At 44.0% G+C, this 18,630-nt stretch overlaps 1 protein-coding gene across 1 annotated transcript in view; it reads right to left on the minus strand.

Moving 5' to 3' along the window:
• The window catches only part of LOC122806590 (complement component receptor 1-like protein), a 511,640-nt gene that overhangs the window by 430,765 nt on the left and 62,245 nt on the right, over nucleotides 1-18,630 (minus strand). The window contains exon 2 of the mRNA XM_044077138.1: nucleotides 15,996-16,178. Within this exon, the coding sequence (XP_043933073.1) occupies nucleotides 15,996-16,178 (183 nt within the window). The remainder of the gene's footprint in view (nucleotides 1-15,995; nucleotides 16,179-18,630) is intronic.

Below are 18,630 nucleotides of genomic sequence, written 5' to 3' on the forward strand. Positions count from 1 at the left end.
AGCAGCTGGAAAGAACCAATTCTTAGAGGGCCAGTGCCTACTAAATCTAGAAGGCTGAACTAGTAAAAAATCTTTAACAGTTTGCATAGATTTAGCTTTATCTTCCATCTTTTTAACAACTTCCTCAGCCTTGTTGCCAAATAGGAGGTCCTAATTTAAAGGGGCATCCAACAACTTAGCTTTAACATGATTAGGCAAAAATTGCTCAAGTCAAGCATGCCTTCTGAGCACAGACCCAGTAACAGCAGCCCTGCAAGAGGCCTCTAAAGAATCAAAACCACATCGCAAAGTGTGTTTTCCAACTTGTTCAGCAGAATGCATTATATCCTGTAATTCTTTATCTTCCACAGTCAGGTATCAACATAATTTTCTGTTTAAGCAGTCCAAGAACATGTTGCTGATACTTTAACATATGAAACTGTCAGTTTAAAGCCCTAATGTCCAAGGTTGCAGAAGTGTAAACCTTCTTACCCCATCTATCCAGCGCCCCGGAGTCTCTAAGATGGGGTAGGATTTTTAGCAGTAGAAGCTTTAATGCTCTTGGGCACCTGTGAAATAGTCTCCGGATCTGCAATAGGATTTTTAAAAAGGAACTTGTGGGACTCAGGGACCCTGCAGTATCTGTCAGGTTTTCTGGGAGCAGGAAGCAGGAAATCAGGGGCCAAACTAGATTCCGAAAAGGCATCATCAACAATGTCTAGTACAGGAGGAATAGCTAAAGGCCTATGCTGACGTAGGAGAAGGAAATCCCTAAGCCTCTTTTTTGAATCCGAAAAATCCTGGCTTTCCCAGTGGAAATGCTCCCTTAGAGTATGTAAAGTTTCCCCAAAAGAAAAATCCTCAGGAGGGGAAGCAGAGGGAATGGAGTCCTCTGCATCAGAATCTTCATAAGTAGACAAGGGCAAATCCAGATCATCAGAAGAATCAGAAAAAAACAGAATCCTGATCAGAAGATTCATAATCAACTTCAGTCCTAGGCCTCTTAGAAGGGAGGTGTTGGCTACCCCTGATTAGAGTCATTAGATCTTCAGCCATTATCATTTGTTTTTTAGGCATAGAGGCCTGAGCATGTGGCCTGGGTATTGTTTCTTTAGGCATGGATCCAGATTTAGGCCCAAGTAAAGAAGGAGGCGTCGGTTTAATATGCAAGTCCGTAGGCCGGAATACACTCTCAAAAGCCGGTGCCTGCACAGCGGCTCCGGACCCATCCAAGGTACAGACATCCGCGGGTTCCATAGTTGAAGCATCTCGCGGCATTCTGGACTCCGAAAGGGTCTCAGTAGAGGCCTGCAAATCAGAAGTAGCAGGTATTAGGGGCTGCAAAAGCGCCTCACTGAGTACCAGCGAACGGCTTAGGAGAAGCGTCGTCGGCAGGTTTTTGACCTCGGCGGCCTGTCTCTGTCTTTATCTTTGCATTTTTTTTTTGGAATCCCATAGTTGCATGGCTAACCAATGACATTTCTGGATAATTAAACAGAGAATCGAAATATTTAAAGGTGAAACTATACAGATGACTGATAGTGCGCTGATTAAATAAAGCACAAAACTGACAGCAAGCTATGTCGTGGTCAGGGCCTAGGCAAGGAATAAAGTACGAATGAAAATCTTTATGAGGTATTTGCTTTCCACAAGTAATGCAATTATTAATTTTTACGGACATCGGAAAGGAGCAAGAAAAAGTTTCCCCAATGGGGTACTTAGCCTTAGTTGAAGACTTCGGTTCTGAAACTCAAACGAAAATTTCAGGAGTCGGCCGACCGGCACTTGCGAACTGCTTCTGCTTTGGGCACCGCACGGCAAGAAAGACTGATGCAACGGCATTGGCTGCATATTTTATACCCCTGACAACCTGACGTCATGGAAGAAGGGACAGCAACCGGCGCAGGACCCAAGACTTTGTTAATTAGGCAGACTGAGGGCTACCTGCAAGCAAATCACCCTAAATGTAATGACTGCAACAGTGAAACACGAAGAACATCTGCACTGGAGATCCAAAGGGGCTGGATCAGTCAATCCTGTTGGAACAAAGAACACACTGTGCAACCTTGAAGCCAGACCACTCAGAGGCAAAACAGCGGCTCCAAGAAAAAAAGACTTCTGGATCACTGTCTCCTTCTGCCCAGAGAGCAATTCCCCCAAAGCTCAGAGGGGCAGAGATGGCTCTGAAAACCTCAAACTCAACTTCAGTGCCTCAGATCTGACAAGGCAGCTTCAGCTCAGATAGTCATCTGGATCCGAAGAAGTTGGAAAGTACAGTTGTGTACACATACCATAAATCTAGATGTTCAAGTGTATTCACTGTTGTAGTCATCACCTGTGGGTTATCCCTGCTGTGGTAGCCCTCGGCCGGCCCGAATACCAGAGTCAATGCTTTTCTGTGTCGGCTGCTGTTGCTTGCTGCCTAATGTCAGGTCTTCAGAGCTATAAAGGAAGGCAGCAGACACCATTACATCACTTTTTCTTGCCCTAACCAGTCAGAGGCCCAAGTAAATATGGTAAACTGGTCCTGGTGGCTAAAAGCCACCATTAGAAACTTAAGTCTCCCTAAAGAAAGATATAAGGTGGAAGGAGGGTGGGAAACCAGGACTGCAACAGTGAATACACTCTAATAACTACATTTATGGTTAAGTGTACACAATTGTACTATGTTCTTTGTGTTTCACAGTTGCAGTCATCAGATACCTAGGAATGGGTCAGCATGCCCTGCAGAGGCAAACCCTGCTCTAGTCTTAGGAAACGGAGGTAAGTGGTAATTCTTGGTAAAGGTATGAACTGAAGCCAGGTTGCAGCTTCCAGGATTTCCCTGGTGAGAATTCCTCTGAGGAATGCTGTGGAAGTGGAGGCTACCCTACTGGAATGGGTTTGAATAGACCTGAGGGGGGTTCCCATGCAATCTGTAGCAGAAATGGATACAGTGCGATATACATTTGGAAACGATTTGTTTGGAAATCTGCTTCCCCTCTGCCCCAGGGGCAAAGCTGACAAGTAGTTGGTCGGTTTTCCTGAAGGGTTTAGTACGGTCCAGATAGTATCGGAGCCGTCTGTGCACGTCTAGTGAGTGCAGAGTTCCTTCCCCCTTGTTTTGAGGGTTACGAAAGAAGGTGGGTAGATGTATGGCCCAGTTGAGAGTTGCATTAGATACCACCTTGGGCATAAAGGGATTAGTCCTCAGGGAGACCCTGTCTGCATGGAAGATGATGAAGGGCTCAATGGCCATCAGTGCCTGAAGTTCGGACACCCTTCTGGCTGAGGTGACAGCTAGGAGAAAAGCAGTCTTCCAGGAGAGGTATTTTAGTTCTCCTGAAGCAGCAGGTTCGAAGGGTGTTGAAGTTAGTTTTTCCAAAACATAATTCAGGTCCCAGGCTGGAGAGGGTGGCCTTCTGGGAGGTTGGACATTAGAAGCCCCTCTGAGGAATTGTTTAATCAAAGGAAGGGGGAAAAGGGGCTGCTCTGCATCAAAATGAGCTGAAATGGCTGAGGCATGGATTTTAATAAAGGAGACTATTAAGTAGCTCCGCTAAGTAGTCCAGGATAAGAGGGATGGAAGGTTGTGAGGTATTGCCCCCTCTGGACTGGCTCCAGGAGCAGAATCTTTTCTATTTTTCCTGCTTAAGATTTTCTGGTGCTATGCCTTCTGTCCTCTGTGATAATGTCTAGGACCCGTTTGCTTAACAGGAGCACCTTGTTTGCCTTTAGAGTATTAGCCATGCTGATAGTCTGCAAGTCTGAGTGCAGCATCCCCCCCCCACCCCCCACATGGGTTAATAGGTCTGAGATCAGGGGGAAGCTGTCTGGGAGGCTGTAAGGTCAGGCTACACAGTAAGGGGTACCAATGTTGTCTGGGCCATTCTGGAGCAATGAGGATGGCCTTTGGTCTCTCCTCCCTTATTTTGATCAGTACCTTGGGAATAAGAAGAAGAGGAGGGAATGCGTACACAAAGAAGGTGTTCCTGGAGAAAGTCAAAGCATCCACCTTCCACTCTAGGTGGTGATATTCCCTGGTGTGAAAATAGATGAAGGCTGCCAGCTTAGCCAGACAGAATTTTGTAGATAATTCTGTCATTTGTAAATATTAATATAAGCCCCAGGCTTGTTCTCTTAAATGGGGAAAAACTGTGTTAAATGTGGAATTGCAAAAATGTAACAGTGCACTCTGCTGTAACAAAGCCAAGTCAAATCTTTGATGTCAAAACTCAGAGCCGAGATGTCTAGATAAAGGCAGTCTGCCTACTGTTTTGAGGCTAGAGTTAATGGCTAGAATTTGCATGTATAATTTCTTTTATTGCTCTGGCTTCCTGACCAGATGCAAGATCAAAGGCTATTAACCTCAGAGAGTCTGTTAGCTTGTGAACCATAAAGATATTATGTAATCTGAAATGAATCAATGGTACTGTGTTATCAATTTAAAGGACAGAAAGAAGTAGAGCATTTGAGTATTTGTCTTGAGAACAACCAACTCACCATTATGCCTGTGTCTATATGCAAGTAGAATGTTTGTGTTTTCTCAGATATAGCTAGGAAATAAGAAGATTACACTAGTTTTTTTCTGTGATGTCAGAACTTTTCTACTGTATTTTAAGTATTTATCTGTGATCTCTGAACTTTGACTAGCACTGTGTAGTAAGAAGTATCGTCTTGTGTTTTTATTTATTAAATATTTTTAAACTGTTCAACCATAGCTGTTTTGTCTAGAGATAATTGAAGCTCTAAGAGAACATTGCATGTATACAGTGATACTGTACCAAATCGCTCCAAACAAGTCTCGCCTGTTCAGTCACATTTACCATTTGGATAATAATATTGCACAGTATAATTGGACACCCTTTCATAAGGGCCTTTGAGTAGCTGATAATTAGTTGGGTGGTGGCAGTGATTTCTACTGTATAGTCTGGGTAGACGGGGCACAGCTAGAGAACCTGTGCCAGCCTTCTCCAGGAGAGTCTGTGTAGTAGCATAAACTCTTATCTCAAAGTGTGTGCGTGTCAGCTACATGGGCAGGGACACACAGCACTGGTTAGACAGAGGAGGTGCTAAAAGTTTTAGCTTGCCCACTAGGCTGAGATCTGTACCTGAAAGCTGTGCCAGTGGCGAGTCTAATTGGGGACCTGAAGAGAAAGAGAGAAAACCAGCCCCAGATTGACTGTGATCTTTGTGTGCTCTTAAGGGAAATTGTACTTTACTATGTGTGCATTTGTTATCCCTTCCCTATATGGATGCCCCTCACTGGTGTTAACAAGGATTGAGGCTCCTTGACGGCTGGGCCAGTGCACAGGCGTCGCACCTGGTGCAGAATTTTTTTTAGCTAATGGTTGAGATGTGAAGCAAAGTGATCCACCTCCGGAGTCCCTAACACCAGAGTGATTTGTAACGATTTTTCTGTGGAGCTGCCATTCGTGGGGTCCAGTACGTTTCTGCTTAAGTGGTCTGCCAGGGTGGTGCTCATCCCTGGAAGGTATTAGGCTATCAGGTGTAGTCCCATGGAAGAGGCAGTCAGCCAGAGGGTCATGGCTATCCTGCACAGAGGGTAAGATTGAGTCACTTCCTGTTTGTTGATGTACCACATTACTGTGGTGTTGTCTGTTTTGATAAGGAGAGCCCCTGGGTTGAGACGGGGTTTGAAGGATGTCAGAGCCTATTGTACTGCCATCATTTCCTTCTGATTGATGTGTAAGGCAAGGTGCTGGGCATCCCAAAGACCTTGGGTGCACCTGTCTTCTAAGTGAATGCCCCAAGTTATGTCTGAAGCTTCGATGGTAATGGTCTGCCCGGTTGGGTGGAGTGTGAAGGAAAGACCCTTGTTCTGGGCACGGGTCTCTGCACCAGAGAAACTCAGCCCTTACACAGGGGATCAAAGGTAGAGAGGTCTCTAGAGTTTGAAAGTGCTGACACCAAAGGTTCTTTAGGTACCACCGAAGTTCTCATGTGAAGCCTGTTCAGAGGAATTAGGATGCAAGATGTCATGTACCCCAAGGCTTGCAGGAACTTCCTCGCAGTGAGGTACCTTCTGGAAGCCAGCTGGGTAAAATAGAAAGCCAGGAAATTCTGGTTTTCTGGGGATAGAAAGGCCATTTGGGATGCTGTGTCCAGCAGTGCTCCCAAGAAAATAATCTTCCTGGAGGGTGGTTTGCCTTGATTTCTTCTCGTTGATGGTGTACCCTAAGGAGGTTAGGAGGGTATAGACAGAAGATGTCTTTGCAGAGCTTTTCTTTGCAATCTGCCTGAATGAGGCAGTCGTCCAGATAAGGATAAATTTATATATTTTTCTGGCTGCAAAAGGCTATGGCTGGGGCTAAGCATTTGTTGAATACCCCGGGAACAGTGGATAAGCCAAAGGGTAGCGCAGAGAACTAAAACTGTTGTGAGCCTGCTCTGAAGCAAAGGAATTTACTGCAGGATTCTCTTATGGGGATGTGGAGGTAGGCATCTTTTAGATCTAGGATAACTAACCAGCCATTTTTTTGTCAGCAGAGGCAGCAGCTGCTGCAAAGTTAGCATTCTGAATTTAGGGACCACCAGGAAGGTGTTCAGAATGGACAGATCCAAGATGGGTCACCAAGCGCCCTCTTTTCTGACAACAAAGAATAGTCTGGAATAAAAGCTTTTGCCTGTTTGTTCTGAGGGGGACAGGCTCTACTGCCCCTTGGGATATGAGAGTTTGGACTTGTTTCAATGCCTCTGCCCACTGATTTGGAGGAAAGTCTGGGTCCCTTTTGGAATTGAGAGTTCATTGAAGGAAACTTTATATCCCTGAAAAAATGATCTTTAAGACCCATTGGTCATTAGTTACAGAAAGCCAATTTTCTGTGCAGAGGGAGAGCCTTCCTCCTAGTTTTTGGTTATTGAAGAGAGGGCAGAGGGGTGCAGGGAGTCAGAGTTTTTGCCATAGAGGAATGGCTTAGAACTCCCTGCTTTTGGAGTGGAAGTGGTCCACTGTTTGGTTGTCTGCCATCCCTGGGATAGAAGTCTGGGTGGTCTTGTCCCTGCGGGGCTTCCCTTACCCCTTCTGCTAGGTGCAGGAAAGGGCAAGTGTTGAGGAAAAATTCCTGTTGAACCTAGGAGGTTGTACCTGAAGGAAATATTTTACTGTTTGCATAGATTTTGCTTTGTCTTCATCTTTTTCAGCACCTCTTCTGCTTTTACTGCAAACAAGCAGTCCTTATCCAAGGGTGCATCAAGTAATTTAGATCGGACATCATCAGGGAGAGGCTGTCCTTTCAACCATGCATGTCTCCTAATGGCAGATCCTGTTACTGCTGCCCTGGTTGAGGCTTCTAAGGTGTCATATCCACAGTGTAATGAGTGTTTAGCTACTTGACAAGTAGAGTGCAGTAAATCTGCTAACTCTTTCGAATTGGCACAGTCGGGAAAGGTCGAAATCTTTTGCTGTAATATTTCCAAAGTGTGTTGTTGATATTTTAACATGTGGAACTGAGCCGGGTGCTCGGACAGCCAAGGCTGCAGAAGTGTATACTTTTTTACCCCATCTGTCCAGACATCTGGAGTCCTTGTGAGAAGGAATAGGATTCTTTGCACAACTAGCCTTCATTCCTTTTGGTCCCTGTGTAATGACCTCCAGGTCTGCAGCAGGATTTCTGTACAGGTATTTGTGAGCATCTGGTGTTCTGTAATACCGGTCAGTGGTGAGCCGATTGGGAAATTCAAGCCAGTGTAACTTTTGAAGAGCAAGACTTTTTCTCAGTGGTTGTCACCATATTTTTTATTGTTTGCACTTACAATCTTGCACTTACAATCATGGAATTTGTCAATGACTGTGCATCAGTAATTGCTTAATTGATCTTTCGGTAGGCAGCAATCAGTAGGGCTGTGTGCTGGAGATTTCAGGAAGGCACTATAGGTGCAAATAAGAGAGCGAGTTATGCCTTAATGAAGGTACTCTTTTTGAAAGACAGAAATGGCCCTTCAATGTGGGCTGGACGGCCTGCTAGATGAAACCGTGCACAGACGTTTTCTGGCTCAGTCTTCTAGTACTTAAGGCACCCTGAGAAGGGAAAGCAAACTGCAGGTATACACACAGAAGAGTGTATGGGATTAAATAAAGAATTACAGAATTTTTTATGATTTTTTTAATCAAACGTGTGGTTGTCTGATCCATCCTGTAGAGCGAGTGCTGCGTGCATACATGCACAAACATCTGCACAGGAACACCTGGGTTCAGTAACTACAGTTAAAATTGTGCAGGTCAGTATATACTCTTATGCATGTGTAAATGATGCAGGAATCGTTCTTTGCACTGTGCAGGTCCTACAGCAACAAGATGAAAAAAATTACTGCAGCCATTATGTGTGTATTCGTTCAGCTGATCACACAGAAAGTGGCTTTAATGGGGATGGGCATTTGAGGATGTACTGTATGCTTTTGACAGTGACAAGAAATACACTACTTAGCCATTATTTACATATTCATTCATCTGATCAGAGTTTTACACAGGTCAAAAGCAGTAAAACTGATAAACACAAATGCAGTCAATGAAACTGACTTCTACTGTCATCTGATCACAGTTTAAAAGCCAGTGATGAGGCTTACTGCTATTTGTGTGTGTGTGAAGAAAATGAGGTGAAACACATTGCTGTGATCATTTGAATTACTTTTCGGCTTTTCCCGGTTAGGTTCATAGGTTCATACTAGGCTATCTGCCCTAGGGCATTTATAAGCCTAGCCAGAGAGTGTTTGGCTTTCGCCACCCATTTTAAATTAATTTTGCTATGCCCTTTTTCGAGGTTAGTATACTGTGCCTCTGTCTAACAGTGACACAGAAGTGATACCCGGGGTAAACCTACGATCTCCCATCCACTCATCAAGATTCCTCTTGAAGAGGGTCAATGAGGGACTCTGCCTAACCTGGACTGGTATTTTAATACAGAGTGAAGGGAGCCTCTGGGTTATGAATCTGTCCCTCCAGCATGTCCTATTTATTTCAGTGCCAAGGTTCAAGTCTCTTGAGCGCGTAGCTCGATGGGATTTGGATTTTCTGAGGTGCAGCATGTCCATTAATTCAGGGTTGGACACGGCTTTATATGTCAGGCACAGATCGCCTCTGAGCAGGCGATATGCCACTGAGTAGAGCTGGAGTTTCTTTAACCGGGCAGCATATGGCATCTGTTTAAGCCCTTTGATCCTCCTGGTGAGGTACTTTTGGGGTCTTTCCAGTTGCTGCAGGTGTCTGGTAAGGTACATCCCAAAAGGGGCATTGTACTCAATTATGGGCCTGATGAGGGATGAGTAAAGAGGCACGATGACCTCCCCTAATCTAGATGTGAATCCCTTCATGATTAGATGGGCTATATAAAATGTTTTTCTAACCACTTTGGCCACGTGGTTGTCAAATGAGAGATTGCTATCAACTTTGGTCCCCAGGTCCCCAATTATTTCTTCCGTACTTAATGGATTACTACCTATGTGGTAATTTGCGGGCACTTTGTTTTTGCCAAAGGGGATGACTATACACTTTTTGGCGTTTAGCTTTTGAGGCCATGGCTCTGGCACCAGTTGTCTGCTTCTATGACGCCCTTTTGGAGGATGCTTGTGTCGGCTGGAGAGTCGATTATGGCGCCCAGTTTGCAGTCATCTGCGAACTTGGTCAGCCACAGTCCTTCCGTGTTGGCCTGTACCTCCGAGAAATATATACCGAACAAGAGAGGTCCCAGGACTGAGCCTTGTGGGATGCCACTTGTAACTGGTTTGGAGTCCGACATGGCTCCAGCAATTCTAACCATGTGGGTTCTGTCCTTGAGCCAGTTTGCAACCCATCTAGTGACATAGGGGTTTATATTTAAGCTGGTGCGCTTATCTATAATGCCCGAGTGGGGTATTGTATCAAAGGCTTTTGCAAGGTCCAGGTAGGCTGTGTGGACCACCATCCCCTCGTCAATGGCCTTGGTGACTGTTTCAAAGAAATTGACCAGGTTTAAGAGGCAGGATCTGCCCTTAAAGCCGAACTGGGTAGGATCCAGTGTCTGTAGGTCACCAATATCTTTATTTATGAGGTCCATGATGATCCTTTCCATAGTTTTGCAGACCAAGCTAGTCAGGCTTATGGGGCGATAGCTTCCAGGATCCGTTGAGGCACCACCTTTGTGGAGAGGGACCACTGTTGCTGTACGCCACTCTTTGGGTACATATCCTGTAGTAAGGCTGAGATTGAACAGTAGTTTTATGTTTGGGTTTAGCTCTTCTTGGAGTTCATGTAGGACGCAGCCCGGGACACCGTCTGGTCCCATTGATGCTGTGTTTTGCTTTGGAGAGGGCGGCTCTTACCTGAGCATCTGAGATGTCAGGGGAGCAGTACTCTGCTGGGATAGATATTTGGTAGGGGGGGGGGAGCAGTTTGCACTGAACCTGTCAGCTAGGATGTTGGCAATGTCTGTGGGTTCGGTGTATTTTTTGTCATTTTGGACTAATTCTGAGCATATCTGGGAATTCCCACCCAGGTTCCTAACATAACTAAAGAAAGCCTTGTGATTATCCTTAGTGTCCTGTGCAATTTTTCTCTCGAAGCTGGACCTTACACGATTTTATGAGTGCCCGTAGTTTTTTGCTAATACTGATCAGAGATGCCTTCCCTTTTTGGGATTTTGCTCTATCATGTAGTAGCTTCCTCCTTCTATTGTATAGTTTGTTTATGACTGAGGTCCACCAGACAGGACATCTGCCTTTGGAGGATTGGGTCTTGGTTTTATTTGGGATTGCATGATCCATGCATTCCTGAAGGTGTTCATAGAATACGTTTATAAAGGATTCTGCGGTCTGGGCCGTATTTTCCACAGGCCCGGGGGCTTTGAAGGATTTCACCTCGGTTTTGAGGAGTGTGAAATTTGCTTTAGAGAAGTTTTTCACTGTGATTTTCTGGGCAGGGGGGTGGGGTCGGGACGTGAATATCCAGTGAGATTAGTTTATGGTCTGATCTTACCAGTGAGGGATACACTTCTGGTCTGGTGCATAGAGTCCCCATGTTGGTGATGATCAGGTCTAGTATGGTTTTCCCCTCATGTGGGAGTAGTAACAAGCTGTTCCATAGCATTTGAGTTTATAAATTCTAGGAACCTTTGGGCTAGGGTGTTGGAGCTAGAGTAATGCTCCCAGTCTATGTTTGGGTAGTTGAAGTCACCCAATATAATGGTGTTTGGAGAGACCTTCATATTTTCCAGTGTTCTCAGAAAGGCCGAGTGGGGTTACTGGGTTTGGGAGGGTGGTCTGTAGCAGGCTATAAACTGAAGGCAGTTTTATCCACTGTTAGTTGCACATGGATAGTCTCTGATGCTTTGTGCTGTGCCACCAACATAGAGGTGTGGGTATCTTTGACGAATATTGATACTCCCCCCTCCTTTTGTGGTTCGGTCCAAGTTTTGGGGCCAAAAAGCATGGTATGAGGTATAACCTGGTAGTGCTGGGGTGCTCTCGGAAACCTTGAACCAGGTTTCTGTTACTGCACAGATATCAATGTTCTCCATGCTAAGAAGAGTTTCAAGTGTGTGCATCTTGAGGTTTAGACTTTTGGCGTTGAGTAGCATTACTCAGTTTCTTATCCCTTGTGATACCTATGGGGGTGGGTTTGTCTTTTGAGCCTTGCCTAAAAAAGGCACTATGGGGGTAGCAAGAGCCTTAGCCAATATCCAAAAGCCCAGGGGTGACAGGTCCCTAGCGAAGCATCGTGGCTTGTCGAGCATGTCATCCCAGGCTGACAGGCATTGGATCCCCTTTGAATGACACCAATACTTAAGCCAATTGTTGAAATTGATCATCTTGTCTTCATATTGTGGCATCATTCTTGGTGAGGGTAAGATGCTACTCAAGGTCAGGGTCATACTGGCCTGGGCTACATGCTCAGAGAGCTCCTCTATGTCTCTTTTCAAGTAGTTGAGGGAGGTACGTCTCAGGTCATTCACACCAGCATGGACAAAGACCGAGTTATATTTGTACTTGCCTTGGAGTGACCTGAGTGCTTGTGTTATGTGGTGGATCCTAGCGCTAAACAGGCAGCTCACCGTGACCTTCTCCTTGTTCAGCCTGGTGAGCGGGACGTCAGTGTGCCTGATGATAGAGTCATCTATTACAAGTGTATCAGGGGTGTTGTTTAGCCTTAAGGGCTGTGACTGTTCGGCACACTGGCTTTGTGAGCTATGTGTTGTATGTGTTTTGCTTTGGGGTAGCGGTTGCTTGGGTGTCTGCTTTGGAGGTCTCTGCTGGCAGAATTTTATTTACAGCCTCCAAGTATGTTTTTGTGTGTTTATGTGTTTGGTTTGCTGTCGTGGTAGGTCTATTTGAGACTGGAATTGTAGTGAGTGTGGTTTCCTTCTCCTCCTGACTGGTTACGCCAGTACTGAGTTGAGAGAGCTTAGCCTCCAGTTTGGCTGTATGGTTGCATCTCTCATGTGCTGGAATTTATTGGGAGGAGGAGAGGGTTGTCTGTGTACATGAGGCAGTTGTAACATTGCCTCAAGATTCCCAGATTCACCAGCTGGACCAGAGAGGAGATGGACAACTGACCTTTGGACATGCTAGAATAGTATTGGGAATTCCTTTATAATTGAAAAAAAAGGGCCAAAGGGGAACAAGGTATTCAAGGGGAGTTTGTGAGGGTGTAGTGCTTTTAATTTTTTAGTGCTGACTTGTATAATTGCTTTAGTGAGCAAGTGCCAGATAACTTAAATGCAATGTGTTACAGGTAACTTAAATGCAAAAACGACAAACAGTAACTTTCTTTCAAGTGAAACAAGGAAGTAAGTACAGTAAGCAATGCAGATATCACTAGGGATCCACAGAAGTGCTGAAAAGCCACGTTTTATGTGGAATTAGCATTTCAGGGAAATAACAAGCAAACAAGCAAGCATACAAACAAAGCTAGATTCAGCAGGCCTGGATCAAGTCTATGCTACAGCAAACAAGGTGTACCAATTTCAGTAAGAAGCAGTTCAAATATGCAGGCACTATAAGCCTTTAACCAGAAATTCCCAGCTCAGAAGGGCAGAGTCCAGCCTCTCCTCCCACAAGAGTGCAGACCATGAACCCTCTTAATGTAAAATAACTGGCCTGAAGCCCAAGTGCTTAAACCAGAATTAATACACTTTTAGAATAACAGACACTGAGCCCTCAATCAGCAGTTCCCAACTTAGAAGGAAGTAAGCTACCTGTTCTGCCCCTACAGTGCAGACCACAAACCTTCTTAATGTAAAACAACTGGTCTGAAGCCCAAGTGCTTAAACTAAAAGGCTTAGAGTTACACCAAGCAGTAATAAATACAATTGAGTACTTTTAAGATGACGCAAAAGCAAAATAAAGTAGGAAGAAACACAAATACAGTAAAAGCAGATACATTTTTTTTTTTTGAGTGAGCAAATGAGATGGGCCCAGGAGGAGTATCCAAGTGCAAATTTACAAGAGGGGCAGGCAGTTTCAAAGCCACCAAGATTAACATCAAGACAAAAACAGGAAGGTTGGGTGGGGCCTACTGAAAAAACAGAGTCACAACTTCCAGCTAGATATTGCTCAATGCAACACAAACAATTTAATTTAAATCATGTATTATTTGATAAAAGTGCAGATAAAAATTTACTTAACTTCACTTATGCGTTCAGTTGATTGCATGCAGGTCTTAGCTGGCCAAAGCTCACAGTTTAAAAGGGATCGCCACAACAGATCACCTGTCCGCTCATGATTGGCAGTGGAGTTTTACGGTGTTGAGTTGCCAGCCCGGTGCCCAACCTTCCACAGAAGGCAAACATGCACGCACTCACACCTAGGGCCAATTTAGAGTGCCCAAACCACCTACAGCATGTCTTTGAGATGTGGGAGGAAACAGGAGCACACGGAGGAAACCCACACGACCAGAAATCAAAGGTGCACACAGTCAATTAACGGAGTGCTGATAAAGTCTATGGATGGAATCAACTCAGCCCAGATGCTGTTTGATTAGTTAAAAACAGTCACTGACCTGTTGTAGCATGGCACCATCTCATGATAGTTACCCCACCCATGCAGTTACTTCCTGGAGTATCACACTGGCTTAAAAGTCACCTGCCTCCACTGGCTAAGCACAAGATTTGGTTAGCCACTGAGCCTGGGGTTGCAATCTTGAATTCTAACCCAATATTTAGTTCCACATCTGTCAACTTTTCCCCTTCTGGAGTACAGACAGAATAGTGTATAATCTGCCTCTAGAATTGTAACATATGACCCAAGCAGTTTAAAGTCCTCAAGGAAAATGTGAAAAAAATGCTTCCCAGACTGTGCAGTGCTCTTGATTTACTGTAAAAAGGACGGAACAGGACCAAGGATAAAGGGTCTTTTTAGTAACAGCTGAAAAAAACTATGGAGACAACCAAAAGATTCTGCAACTGGTTAGCCCATTCCCTGGGATGCAAGATGATCTTGACAGCCCTTCAGGATTGGTGCCACCAAGCCAAGGTCTGCCACTTGTGTACAAACTAAGGGGTATGCCAAGTATTTTACTTGCAGTATTATGGATCTAGACACCCCCCCTCCCGTCATAATGCCTTCGCATTTTTAACTTGAGGTACTCTCACAGGGCAACTGTGGAGTTTAACAAGATGCAGGATGGAAAGGGGTGCACCAAATGGGGGAGAGATTTGGTCACCTCATAGGACCAGCAATCTGCCCAGCTCCATACTATCAAATTTTACCTGCTGAGGAATCAGTGGGTCTTATAAGGCCTCTATGAAAGAAGGGACTCCAAAGAAAGGACAGCATTCATTTCTTAAACTCTAACCTATTTTTATTCCCTTTAAGGTGAAGAGTTTGAAGACTGTACAGACACTGCAGTCTTCCAGGAAAAGAAAGCATCTTCAGGGCACTTAATACATTTAAGGTGCCTGCTCTGTGGGTTATTTTAGCTCCATACCTCCATAAAAATTGTTCTCGTTTCTCCCTCTATAGAGAAGAAAGCAGATTATTAATGAGCAAAAGAATGGTGCCAATGTCTGGTGAAAGTCTGCAGCTAAAAACATACTCCTACAAAACCGAAAGCAATGACAACAAAGGCAACAAATTGGAATAGACTATATACAGAAGAATGCAAACAAAACACTCCTGACAGAAAGTGGAAGAACTTCACCAACAGACTACTTAGAAAAATGGCATTGAGGGTATTTTATTAGTGCAGCCTACTTCAGCAAACAGCTGGAGAGATATCTGGGCGCCTACCACTATAGATAAAAGGTTACTGGCTAAGGTAGCTATGGAAAATTTTAGGTACCAGGCTATGCTGTGCTGGTTTTAATCCTAGAGGTTAGACAGCAAACTTCCTACGTCAAATCTGAATGCTTACTCAGAGCCAATGTAGGAGATGCAGTAGCTTTGCACCAGTCAGTCTGACCTTATACAATTTACTGGTGACTTACTACAGGGAAGCGTGCTCCACCAATCAAATGCCTCATCTGCAACACAGTGAAAGGACTGTGTACATAAAAATGTAAACTTAATTAAAAGCAAACAACTGAATGCCACTGCACTAAAATTAATGGTACTGCTGTACATTTATAAAATGATCCACAAGCAAAACAGTTTGCAATGTTGTGGAAATGATACACACAAAACACTGCCTGTATTGTGCAGCTCTTACCTCTCCTTGACTTGTGCCAGCATAATAATTATCTTGAACAGGTTTACTTCTGCTGTGGCAAAATGCCAACACTGAAGCTAAACAAATATAAGAGGATAAATCAAGCATAAGCAGCTACTAGCTCATTTTAAGACACAGTCTGGACATACCACTGCAATAGTAACACTGACAGTACCTGGAAAAAGCAATTCCACTAAGTTTCTACACATTACTTTTCACAACTCAAAAGCACAGCAATAACAGACCATACTTTAAAAATGTAGAACTGCACTCAAGTATCAATGCTGACTTCGCGATTACAGTCAACATCTCGAAACAGACATCACACTAATGTAAAAACTTTCCTTTATCCCATTTTTACTCAGGTTTGTAAAGTACTGGGAATGGAAGCAATACATACGGGTGCAGGTGATTTTAAGCTCTGTCCATGTTGAATTTTCTTGACAAACAACTTTTTTATTTGATGAACGATCCCAAATGTAACCAGGACGGCACGAGTAGGTCAGTATAATGTTCACAGGAAATGCATTCAAATTTGTATCCACAACAGCCTTTTCTGATCTTGGTGGATCATCACAATCCCCTGAAAGAGAGACATTCTTGTTAAAACGGAGACATTTTACAAGTAGTATATGTATTTCTGTGGGAGAGGGATAGCGTGAGAGACTTAATTATGATGATGGGGGTTATTTGCTTACCCCAGTTTAAAAAAACATGCATCAAAAGGAGTACATAGCCTTCACTACGTTTTTTTTTAATTCACAGTGATCAACCATTTCACTGGTATCAGAACATTTCTAATCAAAGAAATCTAGTGGACTGCATACAGTGTTCAGCTACCTAAAAGGGCACCAAGCAGCTGATAAAACTTAACTGGAAAGGGAACTTCTACAGACTACATGGTTTACAATTTAACAATGAAGAATATCAACACTGAATGGAACAGGCATACTGTGTACTCTAAGGCTAGTCTAAAAATTAGGCCTTTATGAAGGCAGCTATAAAGGCCAACAGACTTGTGGTTACAATGCAAACTGCATCATATACAGCACAAAAAGATGCCACTGTACAACCTGAACAAATACATTTTATAATTATTCTGTCAAGTACTGTATCAGAAGTGATGCAGCACTGGGTGATCATGGGAAAATGACTACAAGACCAGGATCAAAGAAGCGAAACATACTCAACCAAAAGACAGGTAACGGGTACAAGCCACAGACAGATGAACTGAAAATTGGGATAAAGCAAACAAAAGTGATATGGATTCTCAAAAAATGAGAGCCAGTAACCACAACAGGATGCTATTGCACAAATAAAGGTTTTGAAAGAGGCATCAGCATGCTTCACATGGAAATGGTTACAGGTAGGGAGAATGTATTGCAGGTTTCAGTGGGCTCAAAGAACAGTTACAGAATAAGGGGAGGAATGCTGTCTGTATACTACAGCAGATGAAGGCCTCTCACTCCGGACTTGGTCGACATAAAGAGTGCACAATATGCACTGCAAAGTTTTTACATTTATGTTACAAAGCCTTTAATTCTTGCCCACAGCTGCTGAAACCCTGAAATGGGGGAGGGGGGATATCCATTTTACCATCCAGTAAGTTTTGAAACAAAATGTTCAACATAAAATTCCACCATTCAGAATACTGTTAATAAACTAACCACAAACTAAAGGAAGACGCTGTATGAAGTTACATTGTATATGTAGTTAAAGCAAGCCAAAATCCCCCTGCTGTTTAAAGCAACCACACTTATCCCCTGCTCTCAGGATATACTACCAGAAGGCCTGTCTAAAAAACAGAACACTAACAATATGTTGTTAGTAGAGTAAGAGTAACTGTTTCAGGTTCCATTACGTACGGTTATACAAGAGAAGCAAAACACAGGCAAGGAAGAGCAAATCTGTCTGGTGGACGTTTTGCAATAAATAAATAAAAGGAAAAACTTGCTGTCCAGGACCAAGAAGGAGCAGGTGCCCAATTAGAAGCAATCTCTCTTTAGCCTAAACAAGCAAATAAGAGCACTAGTGTAATCCTCTAAAGCCAACTTCAAATCTAAATTGGCCACATCTAGTAGACACAAACAGCCTTCTTCACATATGTCCACACTCTCAAAGGAAGCACCCAGATCTGTTCAGAACTGGTGGTCAAAGACACCAAATACACAAATGCTGCAGATATAGCCAACCTACCGGCTGACAGATTCAGTTAAAACTTCACCCCTCTACCCTCCCTCCCATCAGTAAATCAGGACATCCCCAGTACCTACCTCCATCACCTTATCCCTAGGGAACAGGTCATCACTGCCCTCTCAAAGGCAAAAAATCCAGCTTCCATGGGACCCGATAACATCCCAGGCTGCATCCTACATGAACTCGGGCATGAGCTTGCAGCACCATTAGGCACCCTATTCAACCAAAGCCAGAGTACCAGCTTTGTTCCAGCCGAGTGGTAGATAGCCACTGTCATCCCTTCACACAAAAAAGTGGAGCATCCACCGATCCCAGAAATTATAGACCCATCAGCCTAACTAGCCTGATCTGCAAGACCATGGAAAGGATTATCATGGATCTCATCAAGAGTGACACTGGCAATCTCCAAACACTTGACCGCATATAGTTTGGTTTTGTCAAGGGGAGGTCACGTCTGTTAAATCTGTTCGACTTCTTTAAGGCAAGTCACCAAAACCACTGACGAGGGGAAGACTGTGCACACCACCTGCCTTAACTTGGCCAAGGCCTTTGACACTATTCCCCACTCAGGCATAGTAGACAAACTCTCTCAATTAGGTATCAATCCATATGTTATCAGATGGGTGGCAAACTAGCTCACTGACAGAATCCACCTAATCAAAATAGGGGAAGCCACCTCATGCAGTAGACCCATTAAGAGCAGCATACCCCAGGGATCGGTCTTGGGGCCTCTGTTATTCAGGATATACTTCTGAGGTGCAGGCCAAAACCAGTTGGCTATGGTTGACAAAGTCTGCAGATGACTGCAAGATGGGCGTGGTCATCAATTCCCCAAGTGA

The sequence above is a fragment of the Protopterus annectens genome, chromosome 7.part0, assembly GCF_019279795.1.
Source record: "Protopterus annectens isolate FY-2018-M chromosome 7.part0, PAN1.0, whole genome shotgun sequence".
Taxonomy (NCBI): domain Eukaryota; kingdom Metazoa; phylum Chordata; order Ceratodontiformes; family Protopteridae; genus Protopterus; species Protopterus annectens.